At 44.4% G+C, this 15,941-nt stretch overlaps 1 protein-coding gene across 6 annotated transcripts in view; it reads left to right on the plus strand.

Moving 5' to 3' along the window:
• The window catches only part of TP53BP1 (tumor protein p53 binding protein 1), a 767,880-nt gene that overhangs the window by 232,202 nt on the left and 519,737 nt on the right, over nucleotides 1-15,941 (plus strand). For 3 of the 6 annotated variants that reach the window (XM_078683313.1, XM_078683314.1, XM_078683317.1), the window contains 2 exons: nucleotides 1,850-1,969; nucleotides 6,051-6,287. The exons of 1 other annotated variant lie outside the window; for it this stretch is intronic. In XM_078683313.1, coding sequence (XP_078539439.1) covers nucleotides 1,850-1,969; nucleotides 6,051-6,287 — 357 coding nt within the window. The remainder of the gene's footprint in view (nucleotides 1-1,849; nucleotides 1,970-6,050; nucleotides 6,288-15,941) is intronic. 2 more of the 6 variants (XM_078683315.1, XM_078683316.1) reach the window with 1 other exon arrangement.

Genomic DNA, 15,941 nt, shown 5'->3' on the forward strand with positions numbered 1-15,941 from the left:
TTAATATAATCGACCAAGCTGCTAACTCCAACACGGAGCTTTATAAAATACTAAAGGAATTTACTAATCCTCCCCCCTGTCAGTCCAGCAGCCCTTGTTCACAAGCATGGGTAGACATGTTGTCCACCTTCTTAGATGAAAAGATCAATACCATTCATAGCACCAAATCCAATACCAATCCTGAATTTACGACTCCTTTTCTAGAAGAGTTTACCAAACACACCCAAGACAAAGTCCGAACCGCCCTTTCTAAGAACAAGTCAGGTTCTCCAGAAAACCTGGTTTCACCCCACATTCTATCTACCATTGCACCCTATTTCCTCAAAACCTTTCTGACCTAATTAACATGTTCTTAAACCAAGCAATAGCTCCTTTTAAATGGAAAGCAGCCAGGGTCAAACCCATCCTGAAAAAAACTTCTATAGATCCTAAGGAGCCCAGTAATTATCGCCCTGTTTCTCTTCTTCCCTATTTTGGAAAGGTACTCTAGTCCCTGGTTAACAAACCGCTCACAACTTATTTAGAAAGCCATGAACTGTTGGACCTCTCTCAATCTGCCCATACCAATAAAACCTCGCTGGTGGAGGTTGTCGACAACATAAGACTTGACCAAGACAACGGGCAGTCAGCCATGCTCGTCCTGTTGGACCTGTCGGTTGCCTTCGACACTATCTCTCACAGTATTTTAGAACAACGGCTGTGGGAGATGTGAGTCAGGGGAACAGCCCTAGATTGACTTAGAAACTATCTAACAGATCAAACCTCCACAGTACAATTGGGTACTCTGGTTTCTCGTAGTCAGTTAGGTAGACATGGGAGTCCCTCAGGGATCCATTTTAAGACCCATGCTCTTCAATCTCTATTCAGCACCCTTGGCCAAAGTTATCAGATCCTATGGGTTTGATGTAGTGTCATACGCTGACGATACCCAGCTACTGATCACCCTTGGTCCTAATCCAACCGACACTAGACACAGATTAAAAATTATTTGACCCATGTTAATAACTGGATGCAAACCACCCATCTCCAACTTAATGCCAGTAAGACCGAAGTCATCCCCTTTGGGAAGGCACATGAAGTTTGGCCGAATGACTGATGGCCCCAGAGCTTTGGCCACTGTCCATCTCCTAAACCCATGGTGCAGAATCCTGGAGTAACGATCGATAATCAGCTGTCCATAAAAGATAATTTAAACCATATAATGAGTACCTGCTACAGACTAATGCGTAGCTTATGTAAGCTCTTTCATTGGATTCCAATAGAATTAAGGCAACCGCTTGTCCAGGGTCTAATCTTAAATCGGGATGACTTTGGCAATGCCCTGTTGCCCTACACTTCAGCAATATTATTTTAAATAACAGATCTCATTTTTAACGAAATACATGGTGACTAATTTAAGGAGTTTTGACTGCACCTGACTCATGGAGATTACTCATAATCAACTGAGCTATCTAGCTTGACAGGCAAGAACTGTTGTGAATAACTTTGAAAGTATGCACATGCTTGTTTTATCTCATGAATGTGTTTTATCATTAACCATTTTGTAACAATAAACAGTTAAATTGAAGTAACTTGTTTAGCTAGAATATATTGATAGGGCTTTGATTGATGTTGTCATAAGTGGAGCGCCCAGGTGGTGAAATTACATGAAGTCCTTACAGTGAACATCAAACACCTTGTCATCCCCAAGAGGTATTTTTATCTGCTATGAATATGAAAAGGGTTCAACCAGTGAGCTCCAGACTCTTGCATGACTTAGGCTTGATATTGTGATGCTTCTTGCTTGTAATTGTGCTGCTCTGGCCGAGTCTCAGCAGATATTATTTAATTTTGTGTCCATCCCTTCCAGAAACCCCATTTAACTTTACCTTGCCCAAAGAAGGGGATATCATGCAGCCATTATCCAGTGCGACGCCGCCTCTTATTGGCCAGCTGAAGCTGGGACCACGACGACACAGCACTCCAATAGGTGGGTTTTTCAAATAACTTCACTACACTCATAATTTTCCAAATCCATTTGGCTCATCGTGTCTTCCTACAGGTGATTATCCCATTCATTCTCTAGATTAAGCTGCCCTTCCTATCATACTTGCACATAAGTACACGTTTCCAGTTCAGTAATAATGTGTTAACCCTAAATGACAAAAAGAATGGACTTTGACTGCACAGTATTGACTCTGCTTGCTATCTGAAGCTCTGTCTTATGGAATTAAAATCATTATCAAAATTTAGATTTTGGTCATCCCCAAAAGGTAAACCCCCAGAAGAATGCAGCTCCTAAAGTCCCATCTCATTATTTAATTTAGAAACCAAGGTATTAGCAAAGGTCCTAGCGACCATGCTCTGTGGGGTAATATCATCAGTGCCCCACCCGGACCAGTCCGATTTTATTCCCCACAGAAGTACTAAGTTGAACCTTTGACGCCTATATAGGGTGCTCCAAAAATCCAGGACATAGGGGAGGCGATGCTGCTCTCTCTAGATGCGCAAATGTCCTTTGACAGTATTGAATGGCCGTATATGTTCTCTGCCCTGTTGAGGCTGGTCTTCGGCCCGCGCTTTTGTGAATGGTTCAATCTCCTCTATCGCACCACTATGGCAAGAGTATGAGTGAATGGAGTGGTGTCCCAACCCTCTGCACTGCATAAGGGTATGAGACATAGGTGCCCATTGTCTCTATTGATATTTTCCCTGGTGCTTGGGCCACTAGCTGCTTGGGCTTGTCAGGATCTGTTAGCATCGGGTATCATGGGAGAGGGAGGTTGGGATGAACGTATCTCTTTATAATCCAACAATGTTTTATTATATGCCACCCGGACCTATCTTACGGTCTATAGACTGCTTTATATAGTGCAGCTGGATATCGAGAAACATTGATGATTTCCTGACTGATAATTTGCTCATGAGAAACTCCAGAGCGATGTTGCACTCTGTAGAAAACTACCGGTGTCCTTGATGGGTAGGGCCTTCCTATTTAAAATGATGGCTCCACCTGGCCTGCTCTAGCTCCTGCAGAACATCCCGTATAGAATACCAGCAGACTTTCCCCAGAAAGTTGACCGCAAAATATGAAAATTCCTATGGGATGGATACAGTACTAGGAATGCCCTACGCAAACTTCAGAGAGGAGTGTTTAAAGGGGGCCTCGCTGTCCCAGGTCTAAATAAATATTACTGGGCAGCCCAGCTGATGAACATCAATGAATGGGTGTTCGCGGATAGGAATGTACCTAACTAGTGGATGAATCGCTATGCATTGGTCAGACGCAGATACCCAGCAGTATTTTACTGGAGGGGCAGCTGCCTGCACACACACAGGCGGTGGTCCGTGTGTGGCGAGAGACCACCATATTTTTGGCCTGGGTGGGCAAGCTGACTGAGAAAACCCTACTATGGGCTAGCGATTTGTTAGAATAGGTAGGTAACCTGAACGAATTTCGTAAATCTTTTGATGACCTGAGAGTAGAATACCAAATGACAGATACTGAAAGATTTTGGTATTTACAGTTGGGCCATGCGTTGAGCAGGCATGTGCTTGAAAGGAAGCAACTGTCTGACTACAAACTCCTGGTGTATTGGTTATTTTTAGACCCAAACATACCTAAAGCCACGTCACTAACACACAAGAAGCTCATGAACAATTCACCAGGTCACCCCGAGGGAAGCCTGGGAAAACTAACTGGGTCTGCTGGAGGAGGATGACTGGGTGAGGCGCTTCAGAGCTCTCGAGAGGTTGCTATTCTGGTTCATTTTTGCCTATACATCTACGAATCCTCTGTAGGTCCTACTCCTCTAGAACACGTTTGTATAGATTGGGTCGATGCATTTCGGATCAATGTGCCGGGGGTGTGGGCAGGTGGGCCCAAATATTACAAGATATGGTGATGGTGGCTTTTGTGTTGGCAAAAAGGAACATAGCTTGGGCCTGTGGTGCAGACCGCACACCAAGATCGTGAGATTGTAAGATTTACCTAGATTGGTGCAGTACTGCTGAAAAGGAGAACCAGAGCTGAGGTCGCCCACACAAGTGGAAAAAGGTTTGGGGCCCGTGGGTGCATACAGGGGCTACTAAACATACACCTGGTGGACTGCAATTGTATTTAAGTGGTAATTATGCCAATAATATAAAGTGGTATACTTTATTTGGAAAAGTGCCTTGTTCTCTTACTGGAGATCATTGAATACCGCAAATGTAGAATGCATCTATGTCCCTACTATGTTGCAATATGGATCAACCACGGTTCTATGTACTGAGCAAATGTTAAATAAAAATTTTTTTTAAAATAGAAATTTTTATTTAAAGTACCAGATGGCCAAATAGTTTATAAAATGCTCAATTCACTGTACACTTTCTTACTAAAGTAATAAGGTCAGGAACAACGTAATTTCTTTCAGCATAGTAATTATTCTTCCATGTATTCTCAAGAATTCTCAGTGCTGGTTTTGTTGCATGGTTCTCCCAGTGTGGTCTGCTATTGATCACTCTATCAGACATTTAAATAAACATCTGCAAAATCCCAATGTATACCTGCTAGCCTCATCAGAAATCAAGATAGTAGTGTGTAACTAAATACTGGACATAAAAACTTTTTATTAGAAATCATAGGATCAGTCCTCCTACGGACCTCACTACAGGTTTACGGACATACTCACATGTGGGTTGTTTTCACCCAGCAGAATTCCACAGAGTTAAACAAAAACTCTACGAGATTCCGCGGAGTTCTGCCACTGGGCAGAAAATATGCGTGTCGCGCTGCTCTCTCTGCAATTTAGTGCTAGTAGTGTAAGAAGTGCTGAAAAATCAGCGGGAACGGCACCATGTGGTATACAAGAGTGCGCAGCCATGTAAGTTGATCTTGCTGCTGCTTGAGTAGAAAATCTACTAAAGCTGCAGCAAATCTACTCAAGAAGCAGCCCTCAGACCGCGACTGCCAGCGTTCGAAAATCGTGCTGGGGGATACCAATTCCCGCATGCCACCTTGCATTTGTAAAGTCTTGTGTGGGAAAAAGTCTGCCAAGTGGTAATTGGCAAAATTTGCCCAGAACTTCGCTTTACAACAGTAATTCGGAGTTGTCTAATTTCCGCCAGTTCCGCCGGTGGCAAGAATCATTCCGCCCCCCCCCCCCCCCCCCTAATTGTTTTTACTTCATAATGTTTGTCCCAAGTGAGCATGCAGCATCGTAGTCCACATCCAATTGAGCATGGAGGACCTTGAGTGTGCATAGAAATACTGCTTCATTTGTTTTAACATATATCTGTCTACATGCTCTTTCTCCCTCAGGTTCAATATTTTTTGTGTTGTTGATCACAACTAGTACTTAACACAACATAGAGTGTCCTGTTCCTGAGGAAAGCTATTTCACCCTGGTGTGGGCATTTCACATGGCAGAAATATTTCCACCTCGTTACATGGCCAAAGTATTTCAATTAATTCCACACATTCAAGACAGAAAGTACATTTATTAGTCCACCAGTAGGTAGTTTTTGATACACTCGATCTTGTTCACTCCGTTTTAAAGTTAGGACACCCATAGCAGAAACCCACCGTTAGGCCCATCAAGAGGGTTGTAACCCTCATTAGTAACCTTCACAACCGTGAAGAGGAGCCTTTTGATGAAGCAGGTCACCCTTGGGTGAGGGCTTTTTTTCCTTAACAATTCCCTTTTAAAACTTTACATTTTTTCTTGAATTCCTTTTTGTGCTCGTGACCGTGATTGAAAATCATACAATCATGCTTGAGGACAATGGTCCTTTGCAGCTTCTTCATTGGCTACTAGAAATCCCCAAGCATTCTATGAAAAATACGTGTAGCATGGTCATCATAAAAAAATGCTACCTCGAAGATCTGATACTAAAATGCAAGACGTGTATCCTATACTCCTTATGTTTATTGACAATAGAGCTCTTCGAAAAAGTCAGCAAGATGTCATACTCCATTCCATGGGATTAAACATAACATGATGATACATCCTTCTTCGGAAGAGAGTTGAGCTACAGTGCTTCTTCCTCCTTGTGTGTTGTACAACGTCATTTTGTTTCTTCCGATTCAGTAGTTGGACAGTGTCCAGAGAGCACCTTGGCAACTAGTGATGTGTCAGCAGAGGGAACCATGGCAACAAATGATGTCACAGTAGAAAGTGCCTTGGCAACGTCAGACGAATCTGAGGAGGGGAGAAAAGTAATTTCTGCAAGTGTTCCCGAGACAAATGGAAAACTCTGCCTCAGGATGCAACTCATTACACCTATCCATGATGAGAGTGATGGATCTTCACAGTTCAGCTTGGAAAGTAAGATTATTTTTTAATGTTTTTGTGGCTGTTGAAAGGCCAGGGTGAGACTAATTGACCAACGTTTTATAATACAAATAATGTAGTCCAGACCTATAGAACAGGACCCCTATAGCGTGTAATGAAATTTATGTTCTACTACTTGCACCTTTTATGGCCCTTCCTATGTTATATTTCATGAAAATTACACTTTGGAAATGTCAGTGGTTTGTATCAGATAAAACTCGTACCCAGAATACATCTGTACTTGAAATTAGACACAAAAAAAATGAACCTAAGCTTTCTTCTGTCTGTTTTGTACCAAAATGGAGAAAAACAATTTTATAGGGACAGTGATGGGCACAATTTCATCAAAGGATGCAATTCCGAATATAAAAGTACTGATCAATCTTCTATCTTATAATTGCTAGTCTGTGACTTTCCTGAGAAAAATAGGAATGACAGATTCCTGCATCTTCTTTTTACTGCAATAAAGACTCCCAATGATGTCTCTGCTTGAGATGGTGAGTTTGCAGCTAGCTCAGCGTCCGTCTATGGATCTTTTACTTTATCCAGTTGCGTGGTCAAATCTTTTAATGATGGATCCCAGACTCATTTAGAGTGCAAATTGCCATCTTCATCAAGTCACTGATTGCGTTTTTGATGAGTTGTGGATCTGATTTGTCTTTGAGTTTTCGACAGAGAGAAAAATAATGTCTTTACACTGAGAGCCATCTATAATGTCAAAAAAATAAAAAGGTTGTTTATTGTCCTCGGACGAGCTGGTGAGGAGGCACTGTGGCTTTAATTTTGGATTTTTCCTTGGAACAATTCTATTCAGGCTGTCCCTTTGGTAGACGAGATCAACCAACACCAAGGATTCTAGAGCAGAAAGTTGTCAGTTACACCTTGTTCCAGGTGTGAATCTGGATGGATAAAGTGCTGGTTTCTTAGACAATACGGGGCCCCTTTTACCCCTGTGTCAGTAACGTTGAAAAGGTTCAGGAGTTTCAACACAGTCATAATTTTGATTTGCCTGTAGATGACAAAGGAGGGTGTGGTACTTGGCCATCTTCTCAGACAGGGGAACTTGTGGCAGATTCTCTTTTTCCATCTCTATCTCACCAAAAGGGCAAGATTCTGCATCGAGATTATATCATAGTCTGTTTTTCCTTGCTTCGCTCATGATGGATTTAATTTTTCATGGGTAGCCCTAGCGATGATGAGTACTAAGTATCATACTCCCTTGTTTTTTATGTGGATATACTTATGAGATGTTATTGGTGCAGCGCCAAGACAGGTGACCCCTAGTTGTCTTCTCTGTCCGTGAATCTGAATTTTCTTTTTTTATCTTGTGATGAAAAAATGCACAGAATCGTCTTTTTAAGGGGCCTTTGATATAAACACCCCCTAAAAAATCTGAAGTGGGTTTAAACATACATAAAACAGAATTTCTTCTCATCTTAATTTTATGTTCTCACTTTCAAAATCTAAAAATATCGACAACTTTTCCACTTGTATAAAGCTAAATAGCGCCACAATCTCAGTTTAAAGCAAAGTGCCATTTGGAGCCTCAATTTGTTTGATAGTCTCATGAAATGGGCAGGATGTTATACTAATCTATGTTTCTATTCCTATGCATGTGTTGGATAAGTAATTGTTGTTATGATACCTGTGACCTAGAACTTGTGCAACAGTAGATACCTTTTTTCTTCTGACATATGATCTTCAATAGTATTCAGAAACATACAATAGAATAACAAATTGATCCTTTTCGAAAGGAAGTGAGGGAGCTGTAAGCAACGGAAGAGAAAAAGACCACCTGAAATATTTTGTTGAATTTTTTTAAAATTATTTTTATAATTGAATTACTTGGGAACCAGCCCTGGAAGTAAGATTGAATATCAAGAGTCTGTCTACCTTATGGGCTTTTTCTCACTCGGACTATCTCCAAATAACATTCTTAGGGCAATTCTTTAAGCAAAACATGGAAGTCATAGCTTTCTACACTTCAGAAACTCAATGGTGTTCTGCTTGATACAAGGCTATGACATTAACTCTTTGCAGGCTTGCCATTAAGCGTTTTACAGACTTTTCCTAAGATGTCCAGGCTGTCTTACTAGGCATGACATTCCTGGCAAGACTCTTTGGTGAGAAATCTGACTCACCTTGAAACGGTTCAAAAGTAGCCTTCCTCCACATGCTTACTGGGTCTCCCTCCCCGACTAAGCAGTTTTACCAGCATTAATGCCAATTTTGAAGCTTATCCATAGGCCAGTCCTCCGGCAAAAGGCAACCTTCCCAATCGATTTAAACAACACAACAATTATGCCAGTCCTTTTAAGTGAGAGGATGCCAACACAACTTCAATTCCAATCCGTCCCATCTTTCACTAGACCTTTCACCCAAAAGCTACTTTAAGTCATCTTATCCTCGCACAATCAACTTCTGGTTGAGGGGAGGTCTCTCATTTTCTGACCGAATGTAGGATCTTCAAGAGGCATCACTGGGTGCTTTAGCTTTTTTGAAAAGGCTAAGGCCCTTCCCGTCCACTTTCTGAACTGCGTACCTTCTGCAAGTAAATTCTCCAAAGTGCATGCCTTGATCTCAAAGGCTGAAGTTCTTACCCAGTTGCATTGAAGTGTGCACTTGGAGGAGAGGGGCATAGAATTTTACTCACTTTACTTCTTGGTCCCCAAGAAGAAAAGAGGTCTCTGACCCATTTTGTGCAGACCTCTTGTAAACAAGTTCAAAATGATGTCCTTGAGTCAAGTCTTCCTGGTCTTTAATGCACAGAATTGGATGGTGTCTCTTGATCTCCAGAATGCCTATATACATTTGACAAGCCTCCCTACTCACAAACATTACCTCAAATTCACAGTGGTTTCCCAGCACTACCAATTTGTGCCATTTGGTTTCACACCTGTTCCTCTAGTCGTCATCAAAATGCTAGCTGTAGTAGTGGCTTTTTCGGGGGGTCTGTAGTTACAAACCATCTGCACTGCATCATGGTTCTTCATTTTCTGGGCTTTTGCATGAATCTTCAAGAATCACACCTCATCCCTGCAGAAAGATGCAAGTTTAATTGACATGATACTGGGCACAACTTCCCTGAGAGCGTTTCCTGCACCTCAGAGAATCTTGGTTTATCAGAATATAATTCTGGTTTTTGAATTCTAATCTTATCCCGATTCAGCAGGTTCCTCACCTTTTAGCATTGATGGCCTTGTGCATCCTTTTAGGGCTAAAAGCCAAATGGTTGATAAAAGCTGTTCAGTGGTGTGTAAGGTGGCTGTAGCTCTAGCATCAGAACAGTTTCCTATGGTAAAATCTTCAGTTTTGTCCTCATGAACCTCATTGGTGGATGTGCCCCGCCGTCTTCACTTTGGATCGTAACTTCAGTCTCCACAGTTGCAGGTTACTATTGTTATAGATGCCATCTTATTGGGCATCCTTACTTACCCAATGTAGCAGTAAATATACTTGCCATTCCACCTAACCCTTAAGGCATGTCTTCCCAACCACCCACTCCCAATCCCAACCCACTCTCTGGGTTCTGTGCACTACTTCACTTACCTTGGGTTCACACGTCTCAGAGTCTAGGGTCTGCGTTCCCTCTGTTTTCAAAGGTCCTGGAGAAGATACAAGAGGATTGAGCACAACTGGAAAGTGTTCTTTCCCACTGAGACACTATCCAGCAGCTCGTGCAGGCGCAATACCAGACCTATAAGAATTTATGGTATGGTAACTTAGTCTTCTATTAAATAAAATTAGTAGAAAATTTATTATAGCTACTTCTTTGGAATCAAAACGTTGTTTCAAAATCCAACTATGCCAAGTCTTCCAAGCTGACTGCTACCTCCTACTTCCTGGAACTAATGCCTCTTTTAAGTCTGGATCTTCCTTTAATATATCGCGGATTACCCAGAGACCCCTAAACCTTGCAAACCATAATTTGTATCTCTTTTTCATAATCGTAGTAGGCATTTTCCTTTTACATTTTTCCGAAGACCTGGATTACCTGGGAATAATAACAGGGTTTCTGCAAAATTTCTTCGAAAGATTTGAAACTAATGCTTTAGTTTGCCAGTAGAGCACATCCAACAGAAAACCACCTGTTCTCTTGTTATCTGGCACACAGCTCTTGGGGGAGGGAGGGGGCTATGCTTTTCAATTAGTCCATTATCATTGGTGACTCCTCTGGCTCCAGATCCAATCTCCACCTGTACGTAGAACCTTTTGAACTGCCTCATCAGCTTCCCCTCTGACTGCCTTGAAGCTGATTGAAAACACATCCTTGACCAATGTTCACTTGCTTGAATCCTTCAAATGTCACACATTCAAATGCACATTCAACCTGCCTGGGACATATACTCTGACCAGCTCCTGTTGATCCCATCTAAAATGATGAAAAATATTTTGCTAAATCTCTTAACATTTTTGATCGAGCCCCACCATTCAGTTAATGCACTGAGCAGTATAAAGTCCATCTTTCCTCAACAAATCTTACCTCTTTTTCCCTTTCATCAAGTTCTATATTGCATACCAACGTGCCAATAATGCTTAAGTAATTTATGCGCAAGCTTTTCTCTGTCCATTTCCCTACTGTTGTGATCTGTTCACACATAGTCTACACCCAAAAAGACTAGCATCTGATCCTACTAACATTTCAACTTTGTTTTTAAAGCTCGCTCTTCCATTCCATGGCTCCATGTTCCTTTAACTAGTGTAACACTTCTTTTCTTGCTTCCACAACCAATTGAACCGGATGATGTTGCCAAAACCCCTTTTGAGGTAATTACAGTTCAACCTCTGTAATGGGCAGTAATGTAAAGGACCTGGAAATATTGCTTGAATCATTCCACATTACTGTTTGAGAGTTCCTAGTGTATGGAACAGCTTGTGCAGCTGTTTCTCCAGGAACAGCAAGGGCTGAGTTAATTCTGTTCCACTTTCTTCAAGGTTTCTTGAGGACCCAACTAACTATGTTTTAAAACTTTTTTTAGCAATATTTTTATTAGTTTTGAATGGCACAAATCCACATACATCACCATCGGATATGCGGTCCATATCAACCTAACAGGAATTCTTCCATCTGTCTCCCCCTTCGTCCCGCTTTCTGGGTGCTTTCCCACTTTCATCTCAATCGATCAATACCTTTGCCCTCCTCCATTTCCCAATGTTACTTGGAAAGCTCTGCTTCCCTGGGATCCTCAGGACCCACATCCAGACCATGATGTACTCTACACTTCTCCCACACTTTGTTGAACTTTCTGGGACAACCTGTTCCCTCATAGTCAACCTGTCTTCTTCCATAAACTTATTCATACCTTCCTTCCATCTGTCAATTCTAGGGGCTTGCTGCTTGCCCCACATTTGTGCTATATCTTGCTTTGCCACCGTTAAGCCCAGCATACAAAAAATCAATACGTCCCTAGGTGTGTCGGCACTGCTGAGGATCCCTAGATTCACCAGTTGGGGTCTCCCTGGAATCTCCACTTCCCATACTATCTCTAATTATTGGATAACCGCCTCCCAGTATGTTGCAATTCTGATAGATACATCTGCCAGTGGATTCCTCACCTTGTGAATATCCCCCTTGCGTCAGCAACATTTGGAAATTCTTTTTGTAGCTTCGCGCCGACGTGGACGACGTCATAGAGGCACGGCATCGCGCGCGACTCCGCTGACGTCACCGACAACATAATAGGCCCACGCCGGCGTGATGACATCAGTTCCCTTTTTTCCGCGTCGTCGACACTAACGGTTTCGGGGAATCTCTGTAGCTGTTTGGTAACTTTGTTACTGTTTTCTCGATTTTCCTGCTTCTTTGTGTCTCCAGTGATGTCGACTAAGAAGACCGGGTTCAAGCCTTGTGGAGAGTGCGGCAAGATGATGTCTATCCCGGACCCGCATGAGGAGTGTTTCTGGTGCCTGAGTTCGGACCATGATGTCGACGGCGGCTCTTCGTGTAGAAAAATGAACCCGAAGGCACTTTGTGAGAGGGAGACCAAGCTTCCGATGGCGAAGTTGAGAGGTAGTAATGAAAAGAAGACTTCGAGATCACGTTCGAGAAGGGCGAGGTCGAAGTAGAGGTCGAGGTCGCGGTCAAGATCCCGTACGGCGTCGCCTTCGAAGTCTTCATCTGATCATGCTTCGAAGTCGAAGAAAAAACATAAGAAACGAAGGCATGGGTCTCGACATCACTCCAGTAAGGATTCGGACTCGAGACCAAAGTCGCCTAAGAAGCATGGGAAGGATTTTGTGTCTCCATCGCCGGAAGTCTTGGATCCAGAAGGTGAGGCTTCGCCTTTGGAATCGCAAGCTCATTCACCGACTCCGGTTCCGAATTCATCTCCGGAGCCGTCCCTGGCTCAAGAAGATGAAGAGATCCCTTTGGATGAGGGTTCAGTACCTGTGGAAGAAGAGGCGAATCCGGAGCCTGTAAAGGGTCAGCCTGAGGGTTCTCACCCTCCTTTCCCAGCCCAAGGTCAAGACCCTTCGGCATTTTTAAATGCTATGTATGGTGTCTTTTCCAGAGCATGGTACCCCTCTGGTGCAGCTTCGGGTCCTATGGGTCCTCTGGCTTTTAATTTGGGAGTTCCCCACTCCTATGCTCCAGCTCCCTTTATGCCTTTCATGCCGGCTCCGACGCCGCCTTGGCAGTACTCGGCTCTGCCGAGGTCGTCGACGCTGATACCGACGTCGCCTGCTCCGAGTCGACCTCGTGAACAGCGCCCTGAGCCTTCGGAGTCGTTCCCGACGTCGATCTCGGCTCCGTTGGAATCGTTCACGGATCCAACGGCGCGGCTGTTGAAGGAGAGATCTAGGAGGGATGCTCAGCGCCTCTTGGAAGAACAAAGGTATAGGGAGGCTGAGGCTGAGATGGAGGAAGGTGAGCTCCAAGATGATTGTTTTGAACATCTAGCGGAGGCTAGTGGCCTGGAGCTTTCTCCTGAATGGGAGCTGCCATCTGTATCTGATGCCCCTTCAAAGGATGTTAAGCCATACCACATGGTCATGAGGAAGGCTGCAGAACTTTTGAATTTAACCTTGCCTACGGTTGAATTTAAATCTAATCTTCTGACTGAGGTTCTTCATTCCCCAAGTTCTGTAATTGACCGTTGCTCCCTTTTAATGAGGCTTTAACTGAGCCGATTTTGGAGGTTTGGAACAAGCCTCTGACAGCTCCTGCAGTTTCTAAAAGTGTTGCGAGGAGGTATAGAGTTGCACCTTGGGACCCTGAATTTTTAACGTCCCATCCTTCGCCTGAAAGTCTTGTTATTCAGGCAGCCTGTTCTAAAAAGACTGTGGGCGCATTTCCTCAAGTGCCTGGGGATAAGGATGCAAAGAAACAGGACCAGACTGCTAAGAAGTCCTTTTCTTCAGCAAGATGGCTTTAAAGTCAACTAATGCCACTTGCTTTATGGGGAGATACATTCATGCCCTTATGGATTCGCTGCGTCTGTTGGCTCCTAAAATTCCTGATGACAACAGGAAGGATTTTGAGGAAGTGTTGACTGATGCACAGGCGGCTGCACGCCAGGTGATCCAGAGTTGGCTGGATACTGCTGATTCGGTTGCTTGCATCATGGGAACCGCTGTTGCCTCTAGGAGATCTGCATGGCTGAAGTCATCGGACTTTTCGGCGGACGTTCAGGCCGCATTATTGGATCTACCTTTTGACAGTGTTGGACTTTTTGGAAAAAAAGCTGAGGCAGCCGTAGAGAGATTTAAGGACAGTAGGGCTACTGCCAAATCTTTGGGGCTGCTGACCAGGGGTTCATCTACCAAAAGGTATAGAGGTTTTAGACGTTCTTCCTTTCGCCCCTACCGGCAAGGTCAACAGCAGCAGCAGCAGCAAAACCCCCTGTACAGGTCTTACAGGGGTAAGCAAAGAGCTCGTCCTCGAGGACGTCAGGCCTCCTCCTCCTCCACCTCCACCTCTTCCAACCCCCCAGCCACAGAAAACCATTCGGGATCATGCGGGTCCTGTAGGGGGTCAGCTTACCTATTTTCTACGGGATTGGGAATCAGTTACATCAGATCTTTGGGTTCTCAATCTCGTAGAAAGTGGGTATGCTCTTCCCTTTCGGGAATTCCCTCCAAATTACCCTCCTTGCCAAGGTTTTTGCACGGAGGAACATCTGTTACTCCTGCAGGAGGAAGTCCAGACACTGTTAAGAAAGGGTGCGATAGAGTTGGTTCCAGAGCAGGAAAGGGGTCAAGGATGCTACTCCCGGTATTTCCTGATACCCAAGAAGGATGGCAGGCTTCGTCCAATCCTGGATCTCAGGATCCTGAACCTTTACCTGAAACAGGAGAAGTTCAAGATGCTCACCCTTGCACAGGTTCTTCAGGCGCTGATGGAAGAAGACTGGATGGTGTCAATAGACTTGCAGGATGCATATTTTCACATCCCTATCCTGCAGTCGCACAGGAAGTATCTCCGTTTTATGGTGGGTTCACAGCACTACCAGTTTTTGGTCCTACCGTTTGGTCTTACTACTGCGCCTCGAGTTTTCACCAAGGTGATGGCTGTGGTGGCGGCACATCTTAGAAGATCGGGGATACCGGTTGTTAGACCTGTAGGCCCTTTGAGTGGTCCCTCCTATTATTTATGTATTTTGTCCCTTTTTGCCTCCTAGTACTTTTCATTTTTTTCTTATGTCCACTGGAATTTTTAAGTGTTGTCCTAGGGGGTGGGTGCTACCTTGTCCCCATCATTTTATTGAGGCCTAGGTGCCCCTTATAAAGATGAAAATTTAGTCACACAAAATGGTGGCTGGTAACTGCTACAACTGATTACCTCAGGGACTGGCCCATAGACTTAAATGGGGGATCTAGAATCTTCTGGCCTGTTCTGGACACTTGGGACTAGGGGTATAAAAGGCCAACCTGAGGGCGGCCATTTTGTCATACAGAGAGAGTCAGTTGGAATATAGGCTGTGGCGCTAGGTGGGGTAGGACATTCAGAGGGTTGACTTCTTTCTAAGGATTGCCTCCTTACTGCTATCACCGCGCCCCCTTCCTGCAGACCTAACCCTGCTAGACTGCGCTCTTGATGTCCCTGGACAGAAGGTCCTCACGAGTCAAGAAGGACTAATCCCTAGCCTGGGGTGAACTTGAGAGACTTTAGGGGAGTTGAGTTGAGTAGAAGTCAGCCCCCCGCTGTTCAGTACCTGAGAACTGACTTGAACCTTGAGAAACTCCGCAAGGTTAGAGAAGGGACTGAGGGAACTAGCTACCCCCGCTCTCGTGTCCACCTACCGCCTGCGCTTGGCCCACCTGACCTCCCCTCACCTGTGCTTAGGAGCGCGGCTGGGAAGTCTTCTTCCACACTTGGAAAACCTGGTGGAGAGAAGCGTGGCCACCGGGGTGTGATCCGCTTGTCCCACAGCCCAGTTCTGACTGAGTGACCAGGGACAGTGGTGGTTCCTGGCTGCGGAGGTGGGAAGTTGGCTGGTGACGGAGACGGCCGGAGGCTGCTGAGGTAGCGTGGCAGAGCAAGTGGCAGGGTGAAACTGTGGAGACGCGATTCTGCGCAGGCCCGGTGCAGCGTTCCCTATTCTAGAAAGGGGGCGGAGTGGTAACGAGGAAATAACTTCGAACACGCAGGTCTGGAGGAGGGCCACTGGCTGCCTGAGGAGAAGGGGGCGGCATCTGTCTAAAGCC

Source organism: Lissotriton helveticus, chromosome 3_1 (assembly GCF_964261635.1).
Source record: "Lissotriton helveticus chromosome 3_1, aLisHel1.1, whole genome shotgun sequence".
In the NCBI taxonomy this organism is placed as follows: Eukaryota; Metazoa; Chordata; class Amphibia; order Caudata; family Salamandridae; genus Lissotriton; species Lissotriton helveticus.